This window comes from Stegodyphus dumicola, chromosome X1 (assembly GCF_044657685.1).
Source record: "Stegodyphus dumicola isolate Sdum_Otavi_A_Nest chromosome X1, ASM4465768v1".
NCBI lineage: Eukaryota > Metazoa > Arthropoda > Arachnida > Araneae > Eresidae > Stegodyphus > Stegodyphus dumicola.
The window spans coordinates 31,857,856-31,880,639 of NC_140780.1; the positions used below are offsets into that span (position 1 = coordinate 31,857,856).

General features: G+C 31.1%; 1 protein-coding gene across 3 annotated transcripts in view; it reads left to right on the plus strand.

Annotated features, from left to right (window-relative positions):
• Positions 1-21,961, plus strand: part of LOC118187227 (uncharacterized) — a 31,810-nt gene extending 9,849 nt beyond the window's left edge. For 2 of the 3 annotated variants that reach the window (XM_085807610.1, XM_035357394.2), the window contains exons 2-4: positions 1,665-2,389; positions 12,036-12,137; positions 21,740-21,961. In XM_085807610.1, coding sequence (XP_085663736.1) covers positions 1,733-2,389; positions 12,036-12,137; positions 21,740-21,790 — 810 coding nt within the window. In that variant the 5' untranslated portion in view covers positions 1,665-1,732 and the 3' untranslated portion in view covers positions 21,791-21,961. Of the gene's footprint in view, positions 1-1,664; positions 2,390-12,035; positions 12,138-20,041; positions 20,145-21,739 lie in introns of those variants that run through there. The other variant, XM_085807609.1, reaches the window with a different exon arrangement.
• Positions 21,962-22,784: the final 823 nt, after the last annotated feature.

The following is a 22,784-nucleotide window of genomic DNA, read 5'->3' on the forward strand; positions in this document are numbered from 1 at the left end:
TGACAGAGTCAATAAAAATTATATTTGATTTTTACACTATTCTATCAGATTGAAAGTCGCTAAATACTTCTCAATTTTTAATCATTCATTTTAAAGAATTTGTATTCAGTTGTTTACATAATATATATATGTTGTTATATTTATTGAAAGAGCATACTTGTTTTGTTTGCACGTACTCAATTGCGATCATTTTAGGTTTAATGAAAATTACCTTAATTGAAATAATACATGTTCAGAGTTATTAATTAAACACATTCACAAACTAAGAATCTATCTATCTATCTATATATATATATATATATATATATATAAAGCAAGATCGGAATTGCAGTCAGGTTTAAGGCATTTTTATTTCATTCATTTATGGCCTTTACAAAATTTATCCCGAATATAAACTATTAACAAAATACCGTATATTCTGGCATATCATACGCACTTTTAATACAAAAAATAAAATCGAAATTTACAGGGACGCATTATACGCCGGATTTTAAAATAATATATTTAAAAATAAGGAAAAGATAAGCATACAAAAATTAGATTTCTACGTGCACCTAAATGCTGTTTATTTAAAGAAGTGACATAGGTTATGAACTTAAGAAATTTCACTATCGCATAACATGAAAAGTTCCTCATATTCGTCTTCCGTTATATCTTCACATCATCAAATACTGTTTCATATTCATCATCACTGTTACTCTCATCCATAAATAAATAATCATCTTCCGTTCCATCTTAGATTATTAGAAATACTACATGTTTTAAATGACGCTTGAATTACGTCGGGTTTAATTTAATTCCATATTTTTACTATCCACTCTTTCTAGACTGGAATGACGCATTTGCCTCCTTTTGTAAATGTTTTTTCCCCTTTAAACATCCACTTATTTCACTGTGGTTTTAAATTTTCTTTGAATGTTTTATTGATACAGACATCTAAAGGCTGAACTAATGGCATTAATCCGCCTGGAATAAAAGCTATGTCTGTATTACACTCTTTCAACAACTTCGTATTATCCATTACATGGGATTTGAATATGTCCTAAACTAAAAGACTTCCTGGATTCTTTCAGGCAATAGGACACTTTTGCCAAACATTTCTTATCCACAATTTTACACTGTTTTCATCCGTATATTATTTTCTCTTGAACATGAATGAAAACACTATTTGGGAAATTACATTTTGGCACCGTCTTCCTTTTAAAAATAAACGTGAGTTTTAATTTTTGTACCGTCCGCTAAGCGGTAAAGCACTACTTTGAGATAAGATTTTTCGTACTTTATCCGTATGATTCATCCGTGAGGTGAGATTCATCTGTATGTTGTTTTATGTAAACCATTTTATCTGCTTTTTACATCAATCACACACATACTGTCCCTCTTATCTCTTGTCGATTCAGTATATCATTGTTCGAAAGCCTAGTAAAAATCTTCAAATGAATGACTTACATGAGCGCATGTATCTTCCAGTTTTCATCTTAAAGAAAAGGGTGCGCGTTATATGGCGAATATATTTAAAATTTAGAAATATAGTTTGAAATATAAGAACGCGTTATATAGCGGTGCGCATTAGACCCTAGAATATACGGTATATAATTGCATTAAAAAATTGAAATTATTTTTGGAATTCCTTGTTTCTTTTCACTACTTTTTACTTTTTTCAGAGAGTAGCTCGGAAAACCCTTCTTACACGACATCTTTTCCCAGCTACTGGACAAGCGATTATCCGTATATGACGGAATCCTCGTACCCAACAGAAGAAGTTTTATATACAACGGAAGAATTCCCATATGCAACATACGAATCTCCATACACGGAAGGAGAGTCATCTTTAACAACAGAAGATTATCCATACATGGAGGAAGGATTCCCTACTGCAACAGATGAATTCCTACTTACAACAGATGAATCTTATTACACAGAAGAATTTTCATCTGAAAATGGAAACCTTCCGTCAACGACAAAAACATATCCATATCCGGAAGAAGAATTATCAACTGCAACAGAAGAATTATCAACTGCAACAGAAGGGTTATCAACTGCAACAGAAGAGTTATCAACTACAACAGAAAATTATGCTTACACAAAAGAATTGTCAACTGCAACAGAAAATTATCCTTACACAGAAGAATTGTCAACTGCAGCAGAGTTTCCATACACAACAGAAGTATATACGCAGACGTCATCAACACCCATGGAAGAAGAAAATGAGAGGTTTCCAGTAGGTACTAGCACAAGGCCCACTGTAAATACAGTGGAATCAGAGAGTGAAGAGTCTGATGTTACAAAAGCGACTAAGGAGTATCCTGAGAAAACCACGACCACAGCACCCAACAATAAACAAAGTGCCGAAAGTATGTGTAAAACTATGAAAGGATTATATCTAGAGGTAATATTATTTGTATTCTTTTTTTAAATACATACATATTTGTTAAATCTGCTCCAGTAAAGGGCCCAAACCACATGCATGTGTTTATGACACACATACAAATCTCCCCCTTAAGTTATCATACAGGTCTCAACTTTCAAATGAAATACTCCAGAGCCACAAAAGCAGGACCTACTAACAGGAAAGTAAGTACGCTCGGTCAATGAAAACAATGCAACCCCTAACAGCAAACTGAATTTAGAATTCCTATCTCAAAAATGAAGCATTGAAAAGTTGGTAGGACACCCTCTGTTTAATAGACAGATGCGTGATTTGAACACATCGTGCACACGAAAATTTATAATTATGCGACTGAATAATTCAGTACTGAAATATGTGAAGAAAATGACAATACATACACATGGGAAAGTAATAAAGTCTTTGACTAATTTTTATTAAGTATTTCTTTTTCCCTGTCACTTATGGACTACGACTAAAAACGTTTGATTTACTTGAAACTTTTTCAGTATAATACCTGAATTCCGGCATTGGACATTTTCACATGAATACTAGTTCATAGAATTTCCCAGATTTGTACACATTATATATGCATTTCATGGTTGTTCATTCAGCTTTCAAATCCCTATCCATATTTACTCATTTTACTCTACCAAGGAAATAAAATTGATAAGAAGTGTAAAAAAGATTATATAGGATCTCTTTTTATTTACTGGCAGTGGGCATCTTTCTCTTGCCTAAAGTGAGAAGTTGTTACAAGCGTTGAAATGTCTCCCTATTGTTCCCAGCAGCCAATAAGCCAAGTTATTTAGCCTTCTTTTCAGAATCAAAAATGTAGAACAATTCAAGCGTCGCATTCAAGTTAGTCAGTGTAATTCTATGAAAACGTCAGTTTTAGTTCCATTCAATCAATGTAGTTTCTATTTTTTTTTTTAATTATGCTACGCGATAGTAACAAAATATAGAATAAAATTTAAGCTGTAAGTGTTCAATTATGCCAAAATAAATGTTGTCAAATCCACAGCCTCAGCTGTCAGCCACATTGTCAGCAGCATTAAAAATAAAAGAAAAATTATAATAATATTTATAAAATATAAGAAAATATATGTTAAAAAGGGCAATGCTAGGTTCATTTTTTAAGGAATGCGAATGGGTCTCAGATTGCACAGTGGATAAAAAACATCGCCAAAACATCAAAATACGGTTCCATCCTTTTTCCGATAAACTCAGAGTTCATCAGGGTCGAAGGAAATAAGGCCCCAGGGAACCCTACCAGAAAACACCCCCGGCAGTGGGATGAAAAGCATTAAAAATGGCATATAAATAGTTAAACCCCACCATCGGAATATGCCATTTTGCTAATTTTTTACAGATTATAATGATAGTTTTGCAATTTCTATCGTAATTTCTCTTATTGCTGTATTTAAAATACATTTCTTTTTTTCTAATAAAATAAAGTAAAATCTATATTCTTTTTCAGGATTACTTCTTAATGTCCAATTAAAATTTATTTCAGTATCTCCGATTGAAGTATAACTTACAAGATTAGAGAGATCATAACGAATAATAGGATAGAGTTTTTCAAATTTTAAAAGATCTATCAGACATCCTGCTTCAGAATTAATATAATTCAATCCTGCTTCTAAAAGAGATGCGTATAATCTATTGTCATCATATCTTTTAGAAAAATCCATTTTATAATTTGTATTAGGAAATTTAATTAATCAATAAATAAAAATCAAGCGTATCTAAGTTATCCACTATCGTATTAGTTTGTATTGTTTTGTTTTCTTTTTCAATATACAGAGAGAGAATATAAAACTTAAAACATCATCTGACGTAGATGTAATTTTGTAATGCCAAGAGGAGAAAAAAGCGGAAGTGATTTTAGTATTCTGAATTGGTTCCATTCAATTTCCATTTCTTTTTCCATTTTAAAATTTTTAACTGTATTCTTTGCTTCATTTTTAAATTTCTAATAATTTAACATCAGTTTTAAACCTTCAATAACTACTTTATAATTACTTTTTTTCGTCAGTATGTATCATATATTCACTTTTATTTCTCTGAAATTGAATTTCAAAATTTGTCAGCACTTTTTATATGCTGTGAAGAAAGAAAATATATATTTTAAAGGAATCTATATTTTTACAATATTGCTATTTCTCGTAACAGATCATCTCTTAAAAAATCCTTCATTACAATCTTCATTCAATTTTACATTCTTTATTATATCAGATAATTTAGGAGCGTCAATATCAGCTCCTTTTAAGATAATAAATCACTTATCAGGATAAAAAAATATATTTGTACCTTGGAATGCAGAATAATCAGGAGTACAATGAATCTTTAAAATAGTATGAATCCTTTATAGAGATCTACATTATGATGCTCAATTCGTTTATCTGCTGTAAATAATTTTGCTTATAAATATTATTCCCATAATATTTAAAGTTACATTTTCCTTTACAATATTATCATTATTACTTTTTATAATTTTTAGTTCTAATTGAAGAAAATTCTTGAAAGTAAATATTATTTCTATTCTTCCATAGTAAAATTACAAATAGTATTTTCACTCTGATCTGTTATATTTTCAACTTTATTTAAGTCTAAATTCTTCACTTTCAGTTTTTTCATTATGATGGTGTTTTGTATCTGCTAAGTCATAAATCTTTTCCTTTTATTTACGTATAATTATTAAACCTTTTAATTTCACTGAAAGTATTTCATTTAATTTATCACTTACGGCTTGCTTTTTAGGCTTTTTATATGTTATCGATCATTACTAGACACATACAAACAAAATGTGTAAAAAGTCTTTTTTCTTTACTTTTTCTATATAATCTATGATTATTCATTTATTTACGTTAAAATTATAAGATCATAAATTGTTTTCAAATAATTTTCGTCTTCTTTTTATAAATAAAATTATAATTAACATCTTGATTACCTAAATCAATGAGGTCATTATTTTGATTAGCTACCCACATATGAACATCACTAATTTCATCCAATTTAACGGCAAAAAATATCGATTTATCAAATGTTTTTGAAATCATACTATCTGGAGGATTTAAGTTAATTAAATGAATGAATAACTTCAGTGGATTTTCCATTTACATAAGCTCCATTTACTATATCACAATGAATATAAATATTATCATTTCGGTTAGTTATATCAACAGGATATTCATCTTCTATATGTGTTTCATCGTCTGGAGCCTTACATGTTTTTCTTTTTAAATGCTATAATTTTACGAAATTCGCCCTTTTTTAAATTAATTTCCCATCTTTTATATAATTTAATAGATATTCTTTCCCTTGGTTCTTCCCAAGATATTTAAAGTTACATTTTTCTTTACAATATTATCATTATTACTTTTTATAATTTTTAGTTCTAATTGAAGAAAATTCTTGAAAGTAAATATTATTACATTTATTGGAGGATCATTTCCTAATAAGTTTATCAAATATTTATTTAAACCTTTAATTGTATAATTTGCATCAGGTGTAGTTATTGTAGTCATTAGTCTTTAACATCTAATGAAGATTCTATGGTAAATTTTATATTATTATAATTTTTATTTACATGAAGAGCAAGAAAGCAAAATCTGAATTGATTTTAAGGCAATTTTTTAAAATTTTAATGGGGTGTGCCATAAAATCTTCAGTTTTTTTTAATGTTCAAAAGAAGTAAACGTATTTATTAGGGAGATAAATCCTGCTTATCAATATATATATTACAAGATTCCGGGTAACCTAGCCATTTTACTAAACTGTTATTTCCTTTCTTTTTTAATATTTTCTCAATCAGACAATTTATATACATTGTCTTTTTGATTATATTTTACCATTTAATTGTCATAAAATTATCCTTCAATTTCTTCAATATTTAAATGCTTTATTCTATAACTGTACGTATATGAGGATTGTTTTGATTCTATAATATCTGAAATAATAAAAATCTCTTCCGTAAAGTTTGGTCCTTTTGTATAAAAAAAAAAAAAAAAAAAAAAAAAGTTTTAAATTTAGATATTTTTACGCAATCTCCTATTTCATAATTAGGCTTTTTTAAACGCATTTTTGCTTTAGGATCTACATACAAATTATAACTAACCTCTTGTAGTTCCTCAGTTACGCAGTCATCAATAATAATTATAGTTTTAAATGATGGTTCTAATTCATCTATAGCAGTAAAATCGTTTAAATCCGAAGTAAATTTTACTCCATTCTTTTTTAAATTTATCACTTAATTTTAATAATTTTTTTTTATTTCTGAAAGCCAATTTATAATATCTTCTTTTTCTATAGCTTCAAAACCTAGTATAATTTTCTAGCAATTTAACATATTTTGGGTCATATAATAGTCTTGCGCATTTTTATAATGTCTCAAACTGTATTAAATTTAGTGTTAAATTTATTTTTTTCCGATCCTGTGGCCCTGTAATTAAGAGACTAAAAGACCGTTTTGGTAGTTAAGAATGTTGATTTGAATCATGAAATTCATTTTACTATAAGCCAAATTTCTTTTATATAAATGAACGAGCTAGAAAAAGAAGGAAAATTAAGGAAAAAAAGCAGCTACAAAATGATATTAAACTTATAAAACTGCAAGTTGAAATTAAAAGAAAAATTTATGATCGAAAAAAAAAATTAGGCATTTAAAAAATTTTAAAGACATTTCATAAATGTGTTATTATAGAAATAGAAAAATATGAAACTTCAAATAAAGATGTTGTAAAAAGTATTCAAGATGCTTTACAAAACATATCATTTCCTCCATTAGAATCATAACACCTAAACTTGCATATGAATCTTCGGAATTAGAAAAATTATTTCGAGAAAAATCTACAACAGGTACTCAAGCTAAACTTAAAGCAAATGATGTATTAGATCAATTTATTGGTGAGGGAATAGACAAAAAAACTTATTAAGGATAAAGTATTTAAATTAACAAGTGAACTTTTGAATGAAAATTTGGAAACTTTGAAAGATGTAATAAAAAGAAGCAGAAATGATGTAAAAGGAAATTATACCACACTTAGGGGCTTCTGGATCAACTATTATAAGAAAAACGATAAAAAAAGATGATCGTGAAGGAGATAAAATTGTTAATCAGCCCATTTTTTATCATTTGAATTTATACATAAAATATTTAAATGATATTCTTCAATGGAAAGAGACTCAACAGAAAAAGAAAAGATGGTTGAGAGTCTAGATGACATGGATATTTTATCAGATTTAACATATGAAATATGTAAAGGAAATAAATCAAAGAAATTATTTAATCAAGTGGTTTTACTGATAAAAAATGGAATAATGAGAGAGGATGTAAAACAACATTACGATCAATTTCTACCTTGATTTTTATCCTTAATAAATGAATAATTATATATAAAAATAAAGTTTCTTTGCGTGATGGACTGATTAGTAAATTAAAATCTGCTTATAATACAAAAGAGGAAGTAACATTACAGATTGATAAATCTAAAATTCCAAATTATGATTTTATTTAAAAAACACAAATTAATCAAATAAATAATAGAAAAAGAATTATTATAAGTAAAACTCAGATGCCTAAATTGAAATAAGGTGGTGCATTATTTAAAGCTATTTGAAATCAAATTAAACCAGAAATTCTTAAATCAAATTCTGATATATTTAAAACCAAAAATACCACAAATACTTCTAAGATTGAAAAATTGGACTTTTTAATCCGAAACACCTTCATACTCAAATATTAAAAAATCCTATTTGAAAGAACCCAGAATTTTCAACATTTTAGATAATTTGAAGAAAGAATAACCAGAGATATTTGGAGATTTTATACCTTCTTTTATTACCTGTTTTAACATCATAAATACCCTAAAAAAGAAGTAAAATTTAAAAAATAGTAGATTCATACAATTGGAGATTTAACAAAGATACTAGCGAATTTGAAGTTATAAAAGAACAAAAAAAAATGTAGACATGAATTTAGAAACGTTTTTAAGCCAGATTATAAAATTTTATAAAGAATGCATAAAAAATGTAACATCTATAAAATACGTTATAGAATAACAGTATTGAAGTTGTTCAGTATTACAATATTTTAAAAAACTTATTTAAAATAGGTATTGGAAATATAAACGGTAAGGTAGATATTATTACACGTAATACTGAATTCAATGATCCATTCCACCCTCATATGTTGTCTATAAAAGATGTATTTGAGATATGTATATATGTTTTAAACCATAAAATTGAATATAAAGAATTGGATATAATTGTATTGGTGTATGGTGTATGGTATGTATTTTAATTTACAGTAGTCGAATTACCTGAAGGAGGTAAACATTTAAAGAAACCAATGAATGAAAAATATATAATCAACAAAGGTATTTGTCAAATTTATCATCAAAGTATTTGTCAAATTAAAAGTAATGATAATAATCTGTTTAGCTAGATCTCTAATAATGGCTCTCAGTATTCAAAATCCTGACCTTTCAAATGAAAAACTGAATTATATAATTTAACTAAAAATGATATTATAAATATTAAATAAGGAAGATTATTACAAAAAAATTAGCCGTAAAATTACGTGAATTGTGTAATATTCCACCAGAAATATGTAATTTAGAGCCTATTAAACAATTTCGTGAATTTTTAGACATTTAAATTACCATATCTTATAGAGAAACTTTAATAAAAAATTACGTAATGACGAATTAAAAATAGAAATCCCGTTGATGTTATTACTTCTGCTACAGGTCTTTTAGAAAAAAAAATAACTATTGTCATTATTGCAAAGTGAGATATCTTAAAAAAATAAATACAAATGTTCTTTAAAATGTAACAGATCTTTTGTAAAAAATAGTAATTGTCAAGGAGAAGAAACCCCCTGTAATGATTGTTTTTTAGATCATTTAAAGGTAAGGAATGTTTTGAAAGTCATAAAAGAGAAAAGGTTTGTAAAAAACCTATGGAAATGTCCAAAATGTAAGCACCAAAAAAAAAAAAAAAAAGTAGAGAATGGGTTCCAAAAAACATAAATGTTATATAAAAGGGGGAAAAGGTCTAGGAGGCATGTATATAAATAGTTGCATAAAAGAGAATGAAGAGTGATGTAAATTATGTAAAGACATTGACGGAACTCGTTGTTTAAACATGAGTATGAATAAAATTAAAAATAAGAATGATTGGCGAGGCAAATGTTATTATGGAGGATTTATCGAAAAATACATGTTTTATTATTATTATTATTATTATTATTTATTTATTTATTTATTTATTTATTTATTTTGAAACAAATCAAGAAACAGGCATTCATAAAGTTAATTTAGTAATAAACTTGATTTTACAGTAGCAGAAAAAAATGTTTATACAGGGTGAAGAATATTGTAAATTATTCTTTGATGAACATTGTGGTTATATAGTAATAGCTTAAACAATTATAATATAAAATTTAGTGATTCAATTAACTTTACATTCGTACTCTTGAGAAATTTTCCTAAAACATTTGATCTAAGTGAATTAGCTAAAGGATATTTTCCTCATTTATTTAACACATCTAAAAACAAAGATTATGCAAAAAATACCCAGACAAATATTATTATGGTTATGTCTATATGACTTCAAATCAAACAGAATCCTTTATGAAACGGTATAATTCTGTAAAAGACGCAGTTTTTGATTTTCAAAAAGAAACTGTTAAATATTGTGGATCTGATATAGATACTTTGAGAAAAGGATGTATAGAAGTTGGGAAAATATACTTATAAATTGCAGATTTTCATCCGTTTAAATATGTTACACTAGTAGGTGTATGTATAGCTACAAACATAATTCTTACACGAAAATACTATATGCCGCCCAACCGGAATAGGGATTAGCGACGCTGACTTCTATACCGAGAGGTCCGGGCTCGAATCCCGGAGAAGATATGGATGTTTGTAAATGTATAGTGTCTGTGCAGCATGGGAGCACTCTAAATATGTGGCAAGCCGAAAGATTACATATATTGATTGTGCTCTGTCATATTGAGAACAGCTGTACGAGTACTTTTGTGAAAAGCTCTAGAACTGTTAAATGTTTCTTTTGGGAAAGTAAATTTCATCAAGCTATCATCAGTTCTGCGTGTTTTCAATCCATTACAAATGTTCCTCATTGTTTATGTATGTGCCAAATGATGAAAGTCCGAAATACAAAGGCAAATTAATAATGCATCAGCTTATTTGTGAATTTATAGAATTTTATCTTACAATACAGGCCAATTTTAATTCATACCATTTATACAGTTGTTTTTATTTACAAAATTAAAAATATGGATCTAAGTACAACATATAACATGTAAAAATTCAACTTTTTAAAACTACGCAGGATAATTGGCGGTAACAATATTTCAAAACCTGCATACTTAAAGAATATTTTTTTTTTTTTTTTAAATAAATAGAGAGAAATGAAATGAAATCCTCCCTTAAAAACATAAAATCAAACGAAACGGACGTTTATCCGTTAGTATTGGTACATGCTGCCTTTTCCAAAATGGCTTGGCAAAATACTAATTTCTTTTTCAATTGTTGAATAACTGATGTCGAAACTTTTCGTCGGAAAATATTGACGAATCGATCGGTCATTTGCCCATCATACCATCGAGTAGTTTTTTTTTCAATACTTCAGTTTCATAGTTTTTATTTCTCCACATTATTACTATCTGAATATAGGATAGACAGCAATACCTCGTATAATGCAGCTTCAGTCAGTCCGGTTTCCAATTTGAAAAATTTTAAATATAATCAATTTTAACTGAGTAAAGTAAAAATATCAGTTCTAAAACATTAGTACATAAAATTAGTTCTTTTGAACACATAAATGGTTGTTTTCCCCTTTATTCAAGCAAATCGTTTTTTGCGCAATTTATTTTTCTGAGGTTAAAGTTATGTTATACGATACATATTTCTTTTCTTTTTTTTTCTGGATTTCCTCCTTTTATATGTATGTGCTTATGCTTGGGTCGTTCATTCTTGGGCTCTCGTTGATCCAATCAATGAAGCAAGATATCATTGCTGCATTTAAGGCCTATTATTTGGGCCGCAACTTTTCTCAAATCATAAAAACTACAAAAAAAAGAAAAAGAAATGCGCTTATTTTAATGGAATTTTGCAACAGCTACATCATCAGAAACGTTATCGAAAATATAGGGGAAGTATGGCATGAATTAACGACACGCAGCTTTCAACTTAATAGCTGCCAGAGGCAAATATAAGTACTATTTGGAATTTGCTAACTTGTTCTCGGCAAACCAAATAGTGTCAATTAATTAATGGTTTGTAAAACAGCAGAAACGTATACCAGTTTCGTACCGTATGTTAACATACAGTTTAATATAATCAAGGATATTAATATAAACGATATAAAAATTTTAGATTAAAAAAAGACTGATACACATTAACAAAAGCAATGGTTCAAAGTAATGCATAGTTACAATTTTGATGCTGTAAGCAATTTCCCTCAGGCAGAGTGTGCTAGACATTATACGCATTTCTAAATTCATATATTAAAAATTAACTAAACATTACACTCTAGGATATGAAATTTTAATTCAAATTTTTCTTTAGAAATTCGTAATAATTTGCATTTTACTAATTATGATATTTTGTTTTGACAGCATCTTTGCTCTTATATATGCAGAGATCCTATGACGTACAGATATTATTTTCACTATTTCAAGGCAAACAACGAGCCATGCACAATTCTCAAGCAATCTGGAGTAAGTACATCCTCTTAAGATTTATTTTCATTTATTTTATAGCCGATTTCAAACAACAATTCTCTAGTTAACGTTTCACTTGTATTCAAATATTGATAAACTGAAGGAAACATTATTTATTATAGCAAAGTCAGTAGTTTGTTTAACTAGGCTCTGTTTTGGAGTTCGCCTTTGTGGTGGAGTTTCTACCCGAAACTGGTTCTAATAATATTATCTTTGAAAAAATCATTAAGAAGGACAATCTATGCAGCTAGACCGTCCCCCTTATTAACCGGTGGATAAAAATGATAAACCTTTCACCCTCACGGTCCTTTTTTTTATCGACCTTCGTTACAATGGGATCTATGGACGCCGATGGGTACTCTTAACAATAATTTGGATTTATTTTTTTTTTTTTTAACTTAAGCGAATACAGTTGTTTGTTGTTCTGCTGCTAGGTCTTCAGAAGAGTTTTGAGCTTTCATAGGTACCTCGTTTTCATACATAAATTAATTTACGTTTTCATTTCAAATCGCATTGTTTCTGCTTTCTTTTGGGCTACAAATTCCCCTTTCTCACAGTCAAGTTGGCCTAATCCCATACAGCTAATTCCTAAAGGTTGTTTGATTTTGGCACTTTAGGGTGACTCTTGCAATTTAGTCAAAGTCCCTGGTCTCTTCGTCGGCGTGCCTTTTATTCTGCGTACAAAGTACTTCTACGTTTTCTTGTTACTTTTATCTGTTATATTTTACATCAAACAAACAGAAATCTGCAGCGCTTTAAAATGTTGTAAAAATAGTTTTAAGATTGCATAATGTCTAATATTCAAAAATAAAAAAACTATCATTTTTTATGATAATTTTAAAATGCATATAATGTAAATGAATATAGTAAAAGACAAAATATTTTTCATTCCCGACCTAAGGCGCCTATTTATTCATTTGTTTTATTAAATCACGAACTTTAGACAAGCAATGCTATAAAAATACACTGCAACACCACGAAGGAGAGCAAATATAAAAAGATATTTATTATACGTAAACAGTATGGCATGAAGATGAAATGATTCAATTTGTAAGCAGTTTGGGAGTTTACAGGGATGCGAAATTAGTAAAAACAGCTGCAGACTTATGAGAAACAGGTATTTTTATTTCATTTTTTATATATACTTTGTTTCATTAGAGTTGGCAACACTGAAACTTACACTAGTCACTTCATTGTAGCGCATGTCCAATCTTAATCGATTTCCAATTACGATTATTTTGTACTAATTTAATGTCCAAAATGGAACTGTGTGTTTACTAATGAGTTAAAAAAGGAACTTTAAAAAACGAAAGCTTTTCTTAATTACTTAAATTCCAAAAGCGAGTGCTATAGATATTGTCAATGAAATAGGAGAATTAAAAACAAAACTTGAGAAATGGAGTGATAGTAGATTTATGCCTCAAACAAGAAAAAAAAAAATTAAGATACTAGACAGTAATTAATTATTAATATCAATACATCCTACAAGCGTTTACAGGCTTCTGTGAAAGATGTTTTCTCGTACTGATGTATGGGGGAAACAGTTTTGGTGGAGCAAAATCATTTACTTGGATAAACAAGAGTGAATAAATATGATTTGAAATTGAAGATTCAGGTGAAAAAATTGATGAAACTGGCGCAAATACAATAAACGTTTTGATAAAGTAGTTAAGAATAAAAGTTGGGAAGGAAAATGTAAGCAACTTTTCAGTCATTTCAAAGAAAGAATAAAAGAGAATTTCATTGCCCAATCTTATTCAAATAACTGAATTCATTTCCAGCATGCTAGGCAAATGGGCACCAGTCGAAAGATTATTCTCAATAATGAATTATCATATCGTATGAGAAAAGAGCAGAATGGCTGAATCAACCATAAAAGCTTGACTAAGCTGCACAATTAAGAGTGAATTTTTTATGTCAATTAAAATTTACACATAATTTTTAAACAAAGTTCACATTAGTGATAAGTACCAGTAATTTCTTAATAATGATGTTACGAATTTTGTATGTAAGTTGTAGGGTTGCTCACTCTTTTTGCTAAAAGTAAACGTCGAGGAACCTAATGAATTGTTTAGTGACTTATGCTGAGTTCAAACAACTAAAACGTACAGTCATGAAGGGTTAAAACAGGGTTTGCCACTTAAACAGGAGAATGAAATTCCTTGTCTTTTCTCAGGTGTGTTTTAAGGAAATTTCAGTCTATCCGCGTAGCGCGCGTTGGCTGTGCTGAGAAATAAATTAATTATGGTACCACTCGAAAACACAAAACCTTGCCAATTACATATGATTTATATATATATATAATCCCCAAAGCAATTTTATTATAATAGGCGTTGTTTTCTCCACTGAAGATTGAGATTACAATCTGGATGGAAAATGCCTTTTTTTTTTTTTTTTTTTTTTTTTTTGCAGACATTTTGTAGCTAAACGAAGGAAAGAAATTTATTTAATGATATTTTAAAATAAATTCAGGTATCTTATATTTATTTAGCAGCATACATAAGCAAAATATATGTGCGTTAAATTTCGTGATGGTATGTCATCATACTGCTAGAATTAGTTTCAGGAGTATGCCAGAGAAAATTGCCTGAAATTTGAAAGTATTATTAACTAATAATAAATAAAGTTAGAAGGAAGAAGCCGCATTAAATGACACAAATAATATTAAAATAAAGTTAATTACTTAAAGATTAAAAACTGAATTACAATAATCAGTGATATTTTGGCGAATATAATTATATCAAATGGTTAGCCTATATGACTCATTACTATTTTTTTTTTTTATTTTATTTTACTGCAAAATGACAAATAAGGCATTTATTAAAAAGAAGAAAAAAAGGGGGTTAACATTTTCTGGTAAAATCCTAGTATACGATACGGCCTTGGCACGAGGTAAAATCCTAGTATACGATACAGCCTTGGCACGACTTTGAAAATTGTCGCCAACACCAAAATGACCCGTTTACTGCTCATCATAGTGTCGTCAAATCCTGGATTTCAGTTAGTTCAACATGCACTGTACATGTGCATGTGAATCTCTTGATTCTCGAGGTTACTGGAAACTAAAAGTTGCTGTAAACTTGCTTTGCCTTTCTAAAAGACAATCTGATTGGAGCTGCGAAAATTGGCTCTAAGCTAGCTGCCGAATGAAGCTCATGCGATACATAATTTGCCAAGAAAGTGATCGCTTCCAACGTTGACGTAAAAATCACTTTTTATTGGGAAGGGGGGAGGAAATCGCCGTATGAAGTTCCGGGACTTTTACAGATTTTGATTAAAATATTTAAATTCCCTGACTTTTTTTAGTCAGTTTTCGAATTCCCTGACTTTTTTTAGTCAGTTTTCGAATTCCCTGACTTTTTTTAGTCAGTTTTCGAATTCCCTGACTTTTCAGGTAGCGTGGCAACCCTGTTAAAGTACCCTTTATTTCACTCAAAATAAGACGAACAGTTGCCCCTTTTCTCGGGCTTAAACTCGGATTAAGAAATAAGAACAAAACTATAAATAACTAAAGCAGACTTAGCCGAAGCTAACACAAGTATCTAACGTAGTTGGCCCCGAATTTAAAATAGCCGGCGAATATCAAAAGCCACGTACTATACAGCCGAGCGTAACAACTTCAAGAGAGACTTAGCCCGAAGGAAAACACGCGGTACTCAAGATTCCTAGCTCTCTCTCATGAAATAAGTTGAACCTTCCTTAAATATTTCATATAACTCATTCGCATTCAACGCGATTCTAAACACTCATTCTGGTAGGGAGTTGCATGTGGAACCAAGAACTGATAGGGAAGCACTTTTAAATTAAAATTATTGTTATAAAATTAAAATATACCTTAGAAAGTAAATAATTTTACTGAAATTATATGCGAAATTGTAGTATTTCTTGGATAATGTAATGTGCTTCTGTATAATTTATAACCCCTCCTGGGGTTGACTTAGAGCAATCCCGGCGTTCTGCCTAGGTCAATATCTAGACAGACTCGACCGTCTGGGAAAAAATTAGAGCCTTCATAGTGACTACAACCATCGTTACTCGGTAGGACATGACTTTGTTCTCTTTGTGGTGGATGCGTTGTCATCTATCTTTGACTTGTGTGCTTTTAACCCAGCCTGCGTGAAACAACAATTGACCCCCTGGGTTGACCAGCGTGGTTTCTCGAAGGCCACGGTTATACTCCTTGGATCACAATTAGAAGTTGGGGCGTTTAACTGTGTTAAGGCAGCTTCGAGCTAGCCAGGTCTGGGTTCCCTCTTCCTCCTAGCGCACTGTATAAAATCATAAAAATCCGAAGAGGCGGAACTTTACTGGAAATATAAGAATACAGGGGCAAGTCTACTGAACACAGAGTAAATGGCTATATCGCTAAATTGGCGAGATATCGCCAAGCAGCTAGCGATGTTTCTGGTTAATTTTCGTCGCCAAATTTGGCGAGAAATCGCAAATTCTGCAACACTTTCGACTGCTCACTATACAAATGTAATGAAGTATTGTAACTGAATAACTTCAATTGATGATATATGTACTGCAACCGTATCCGGTCCTCATAAGCCTTCCAAGTATTTCGAGCAGTGGGAAAACAAATAGTTGGAGGGCGCTGTGATCACGTACGATGGAGGCAGGATCTTAGAAGAAAGAGCTCCAAAATTTTCAAAGGTTTCTTTCAGAAAACGTTCATTTATTTAAGAAAAATTTTCGCGAATATCCTCTACATTGTCTCGTTCTCAAAACCGAAAGTTTTCGTGTACCTAAAGGTCTTATCTTCCTTGCAATCTTTTACAACACCAAGACGGAACATTCAGATAAGTAGAACTTCTTTTCTCTAAGCTAAATCAAATATCTGTCACTAAAGTACCTTTAAATTCATTTATTTATTATGATCATTATTATTATGCTCATTTTATTATGTTCTGGCATTAAATACTTAGTAATTGCTTTAAATCATGTGGTTCCTTTTTTGTTTTTGTTTTTGGTTACCATCTCGTAGGGACGCTATCCTTATCAGTAGTGTAGTCTGTCAGCGCTACCCATTGAGGCCCCTTGAGGAATTTCTCGAGAGGCAAAAAACACGATATTGGGCTTCAATGAATGTATAGATTTGTAGTTTTTGCTCCTTTAATCTATATTTCCTATCTATTTAAATTAAAAGCATATATTAATACAGTGACTCAAATTGATAAAATAGTACACATATAATAAATTATGATTATTAACTTAATAAATAAATAAAATGCTTATTTAAAAAAATAATTAATATTAAAATTTAAAAAAACTCTGTAATTTATTTACTTATTTATTTTTGCTGATGTGTTCTCGCCTTGTTTTAGATTTATGATTTTATCTGATGGTGTTTTCTGAGTATATGAATATGTTGGAAACCGCAATAGATGATGTTACTTAAGTTAATGTATAATTTTGGATGATATTATATGTATCTTGATCTTATGTGTCTTCTGTTACTGTGTTTCAAGGTAAAGGCTAACATATTGTTTCCCATGTTAAAAAAATAAAAGTCTAATTTAAGAATTTTTAAATTTTAGTTTCCCTGTTATAGTAAAAGTTAGCTTCTAAACTAGACTTATACTGTTATGTGACTGGACCCCCAATATTTATTTTTTATTATTAATTTTTCCCCATCCTTACATCTATTCAGCTTTACAAAACACACTCATTACACACACCTGGAAGACTCTATTTAATGTAAATGATAACAACTTCCTTTGACTACACTCATGGACACAATCATGTTTTTTTTTTTTTTTTTTTTTTTTTTTTAACAAAATTCTTTTACTTCCTTTCCTTTTCTTTCTATAGGCCCTTTTTTTTTAAATTATAAATATATTTTTTTTCCCTCTTCATTACTTTTGGGCCATTTATTTTGTCTCATCTTTTCTTCACGGCCTTTCGAACTCGTATAAAATATACGAAGTTCCTTTTTACTCTCCTCTGAAATACGAAATTGCCCCCCTTTCTATATACCTTTCCTTCGCACCTACGCTTGATTTTTCGCCCATCGGTGCAGAAAGACTTAGCGGATGCAACAAAAGACATCTGTCTACTTTAACTGTCTGTCTGTCTTTGTCTTTCGAGAAGTGGAAAGTACTAGAGATCTCTCAGCGGCAGGGAGACAGTATCAGTTTCTCAGTAGTTATTGTTTAGTTCAGCATAAGCGAACTCTTCGCTCTTCAGATAAATCTTACATTACATTGTGTTTAACGTTCTTAGTAATTTGAAGTGTAACTAGTATCTGTGCTGTATGATACTACTGTGGAAAGTTCTAGAACGGTGACGCTTTTCTTTTGGTAAAATAAATTTTATCAGGCTCTCATCGGTTCAGTGTGCATTCAATCTAGTATTATGAACCCGTACGCATGCAACAATAAGATATGTTCGGTTGAATTACAAAAATGTCTTTTAATTCTTTGTTTTTTTATTAGCAACTTCTTTATTTAGACTTTTCAATCACAGATGTAGAATAAGAAGTCTACTATAATTAATCATATATTTATCTTAATAGGTTTTATTTTTTCAAAACTGTTCCGGTTTGTGCAAAAATATTTTGGTAAGCCCAATTATTAGCATTACATTTCTTTGCAGCACAGCTATGATTTTGTCTGAGGTCGATTTGAAAAAAAAAAAAAAAAAGTAACTTAACAAAGTTCTCTACATATAATCTCCCAAAATGGCTTATTTATATTTATCCCAATTTTAAAATTCGAGAACTACAAAGAAGAGCTGAAAGTTTCCAGTCCCAACACACCTACTTCAATGCCTCTATACTTTAAACAGTATTTATCAAGTTGGGAAACTTATTAATCAAGCTTTGAACCTCTTTTCTCTTTGTATTAAAGAGAAAGCTTGATGTAGAATAAGAAACACTGAAAGCTCAAGTTGCAAACCTTCCTCTTCGACAAAAAGGCATTCATTAAATATAGAGTGAAAGGAAACACTTTTATTGAGCTTAGCTACAGTAAGTCACATTACACTTTACAGGTAAAATATCAATCATGTAGAAATGACATTAAAATACATTATTAAGAAAAAAGTATGGAGCTTTGTGCACTCAAAATTTTCAGACACAGTGCGATACAAGGAATCCTTCAACTTCAGATCATGCCCCCTCAATCAGACACTGATGTTCTCAATTTTATCAAAGGCGTGTAGAAAAAGTTGTCGAGTTTTTAAAACATGAAATGGTACAGAGGAAGCCTATATTTAACAGCCTCAACTATAAAACTTTTCTTGACAGTTATCATATTGCGTTTAGCCTTTTACAGTGGCGTAGCTAGGGTGGGGCAAGGGGGGACATCCGTCCCCGGGCGCAGCATCCAGGGGGCGCCAAATTGATGATACACATTTCAGAATGAAATGTTTTCTATTCTTGGAACACAGAAAGGGGCGCAAAATCTTAAGGTGTCCCCGGGCGCTTAAAACCTTAGCTACGCCTCTGGCCTTTTAAGATGTTTCCTATTTTCAGTGCTACTGGATTTCAAAGAAGTCTTCTATAATTAATCATATAGAAAACCACCTAACTGAATTTGGACTGTACTTTTTTTTTTAAATTGAATGGTGACTAATACAATGATTTCAAGTCATACCTAACTTTAACAATTATAATGCATGACCATCAGTAACTCGTTTTATAAATAATACTTTATTGTAACATATGTTGCATCATTTGAGACACATTTATAGTCATCACTGATGATGCACTTAAAATTAGTTCATATTATGAACAAGCAGATTTGCTTCCTTGTTAGTCTGATAAAAGGGACGTATATTCATTTTTTGCTCAAGCGTAGTCTTTGTCAAAATTTTCAAATTTGAGAGTTGGCCAATTACAGCAAATTTTGAAAATTTCTCATTTTTCAAAATAATAAAATACACACTTTCAACTTTAGTTCTATAACAAGAAGAGTTAGGCTTTCAGCGTACCATCTATCAGTTGTAGTCACACATGGCTTTATGATAAAACTGCTCTGAGCTTTCCATACGCCAGGTAAGTCATATATGGCTTTATAAAATTGCTTTAGATATGTTTTATTGTTCTAATTTAATAAATACAAATCACTTCAAGTTTCATTTTGAAAACTATTAAAAACAATTTTGCTACCAATATACACTCTTTTGCAAAAAAAATCGAAGCACCAAGAAGGACGTTTGCGATCGTGACAAAATTTGGTATACAAAAACATCTTGATCGAACATGCAAATGACTAAAGTTTCAAGGCAAATGAATAGGAATTGCGATCATAGCGCGCATTTCTAGTGCCCAATTCGCAAAATATAAATACCAGTAACAGAAGCAGAAAATTTAACTTTTTTTGTTGCTGCCATTGTAATTCCGCAAAGAAGCAACTAAAGATGCCATTACGATGATATCGAAGACCTTACAGACAACTAAATGACTTCGAACGTGGCCGCGTTGTAGGGCTGCGTGAAGCTGGATGGTCATACCGAGCATTAGGCCGCCATCTGCATCGTACAGACACTGCTGTGCAAAGATGTTGGCAGCAATGGTTGCTACAAGGAAATTGCTGACGAAATAAATGCTCTGGAAGGCCAAGGAGCACAAATGCGATTCAAGATAGGATGATTGTTCGCCAGGCCCGAATCGCCCTAACGGTATCATTGTCGACTATTCAACGCACTATAGGCACGTCCCCGTGGCACCGTCCATCATCTCACGGCGCTAGTTTGAGGCGGAGTTACACTCACAGAGGCCTTTAAGACGTTTGCCTTTGACCCCATAACATCGGTGGAGTCATCTGGAGTGATGTCGCAGCCGATCATCATGGTTGCCATCATATAGTGTTCAGAGATAAATCCCGCTTCACCCTTGAAGCAGATGACCAACGTGTTCGTGTCTGGAGAGGACGGGGCCAGCGGTCTCAATCAGGCTTTGTTTTACAAAGGCATACAGCCAATAACCATTGGTGTAATGGTGTGAGGCGCTATTTCTTAAGACAGCGGGTCATCTTTAGTCATCCTCCGTGCATCTTTAACAGCTCAACGATATGTTGATACCATCCTGCGGCCTGTTGCATTACCCTTCATGGCACGCCATCCTGGGGCTATTTCTAACAAGATAATGCCATGCCACATACTGCTCACATATCTCTAGACTGTCTCCGTGCGGTTGATACTCTTCCTTGGCCAGCAAGATCACCAGACCTTTCACCAATCGAACATGTCTGGGACATGGTAGGCCGCTAGATTCGGGCACCACAAAATATCGCAGGTCTGGAGCTACAGCTGGTTAATGCCTGGCAGAATATGTTGCAGGATGACATTAGGAACCTCTACCACTCCTTGCCTCGACGAATTCAAGCATGCATTGCCGCCAGGGGGCAGTTCGACCAACTACTAATTTGAACACTCTAAGAGTGATTGTGAGCCGTTAACAGGTACTATGACCTTGATTTTTTAATAATTTTATTATCTGTGTATGAGCTATATACACAAATTCAATTTCATCAAAAACAACCACTTCCTTCAGGGTGCTTCGATTTTTTTGCAAAAGAGTGTATTAGCTCTCTATTACCATCAAATTGCCCATACATTTTTCTTAGAAAATGCAATACCATTCTTTCTTTCAGATTTGTTTCTATGGAACTTGTTTTCCCTCTATGCCTTTCCACTCACTTTAGACAAGATTTCTGCCATTTGTCAGTACTTACAGAAAAACAAAATTTAAGACAAAAAATTACTGTAACAAGTTTCATGTATGTAAAAAGTTAACAATTAAGTTAAATGTGTAAAAGAACTTAAAAAGTATCTGAATATGTAAGTGCATACAAATAAAATCTTTTAGCTCCAAATGTTTCTTCGAAGTCATTATTTAAAACCAGTTTCCTTTATGATATGTTAGAAAACACTTTTGAAACCTTAATTTTCTCAACATAATTTTCAGAACTCTCCATATTATTATAAAATGCCCAGATTAATAAAGCACCATTCAGTACATAAAATCTAATTGAACTAGTAGTTTGTATTGCACTATCTGGTCAAAAGTATCTGGACATTCCCCGTAAAGAAATGAATCTGGTAGGTGATGTAATTTTATGTGTAACCAAAAGCTATTAGTGTTGGTAGTGGTTTGCCAGGTCCTATTATTGTGAGGCAATGAGTAAGATAAAGAAACTTAGTGACCTTGATTGGGGCAGCAGAGTGGAATGCCACCTTTGTAGGAAATTAGTTCATGAAATTTCAGATATTTTACACAAAAGCCAAAATCCACTGTGAATGACGTAACTGTTAAGCGGAAACATCAAGGCAGTTAAACAGCAGAAAAGTCAAAAAAAAGTTGGAGAACACAGCCATAGATCTCTGGAAAAGGTAGCGAAACCAAATTGTATAAATAAAAAGTTTTCATTGGTTGAAATTACTCAGGAGTTCCAAAGTTTAAATTGCATTAGCGCTAGAAGCAGGACTTTTCATGAGAGTTAAAAATCCTGGGATTCCATAGTCGTGCAGCCATTCACAAGGAAAACAACACTCCCCAGAAGTGTCGATTGCAGTGGTACAAAGCTCACCGTTATTGGACTGTAAAGATGAAGAAAAATGTTTTTTGGAGTAATGAATCTCGCTTTACAATCTGGCAGCTCGAAGGATGCATCTGGATTTGGTGGATGCCTGGTGAGC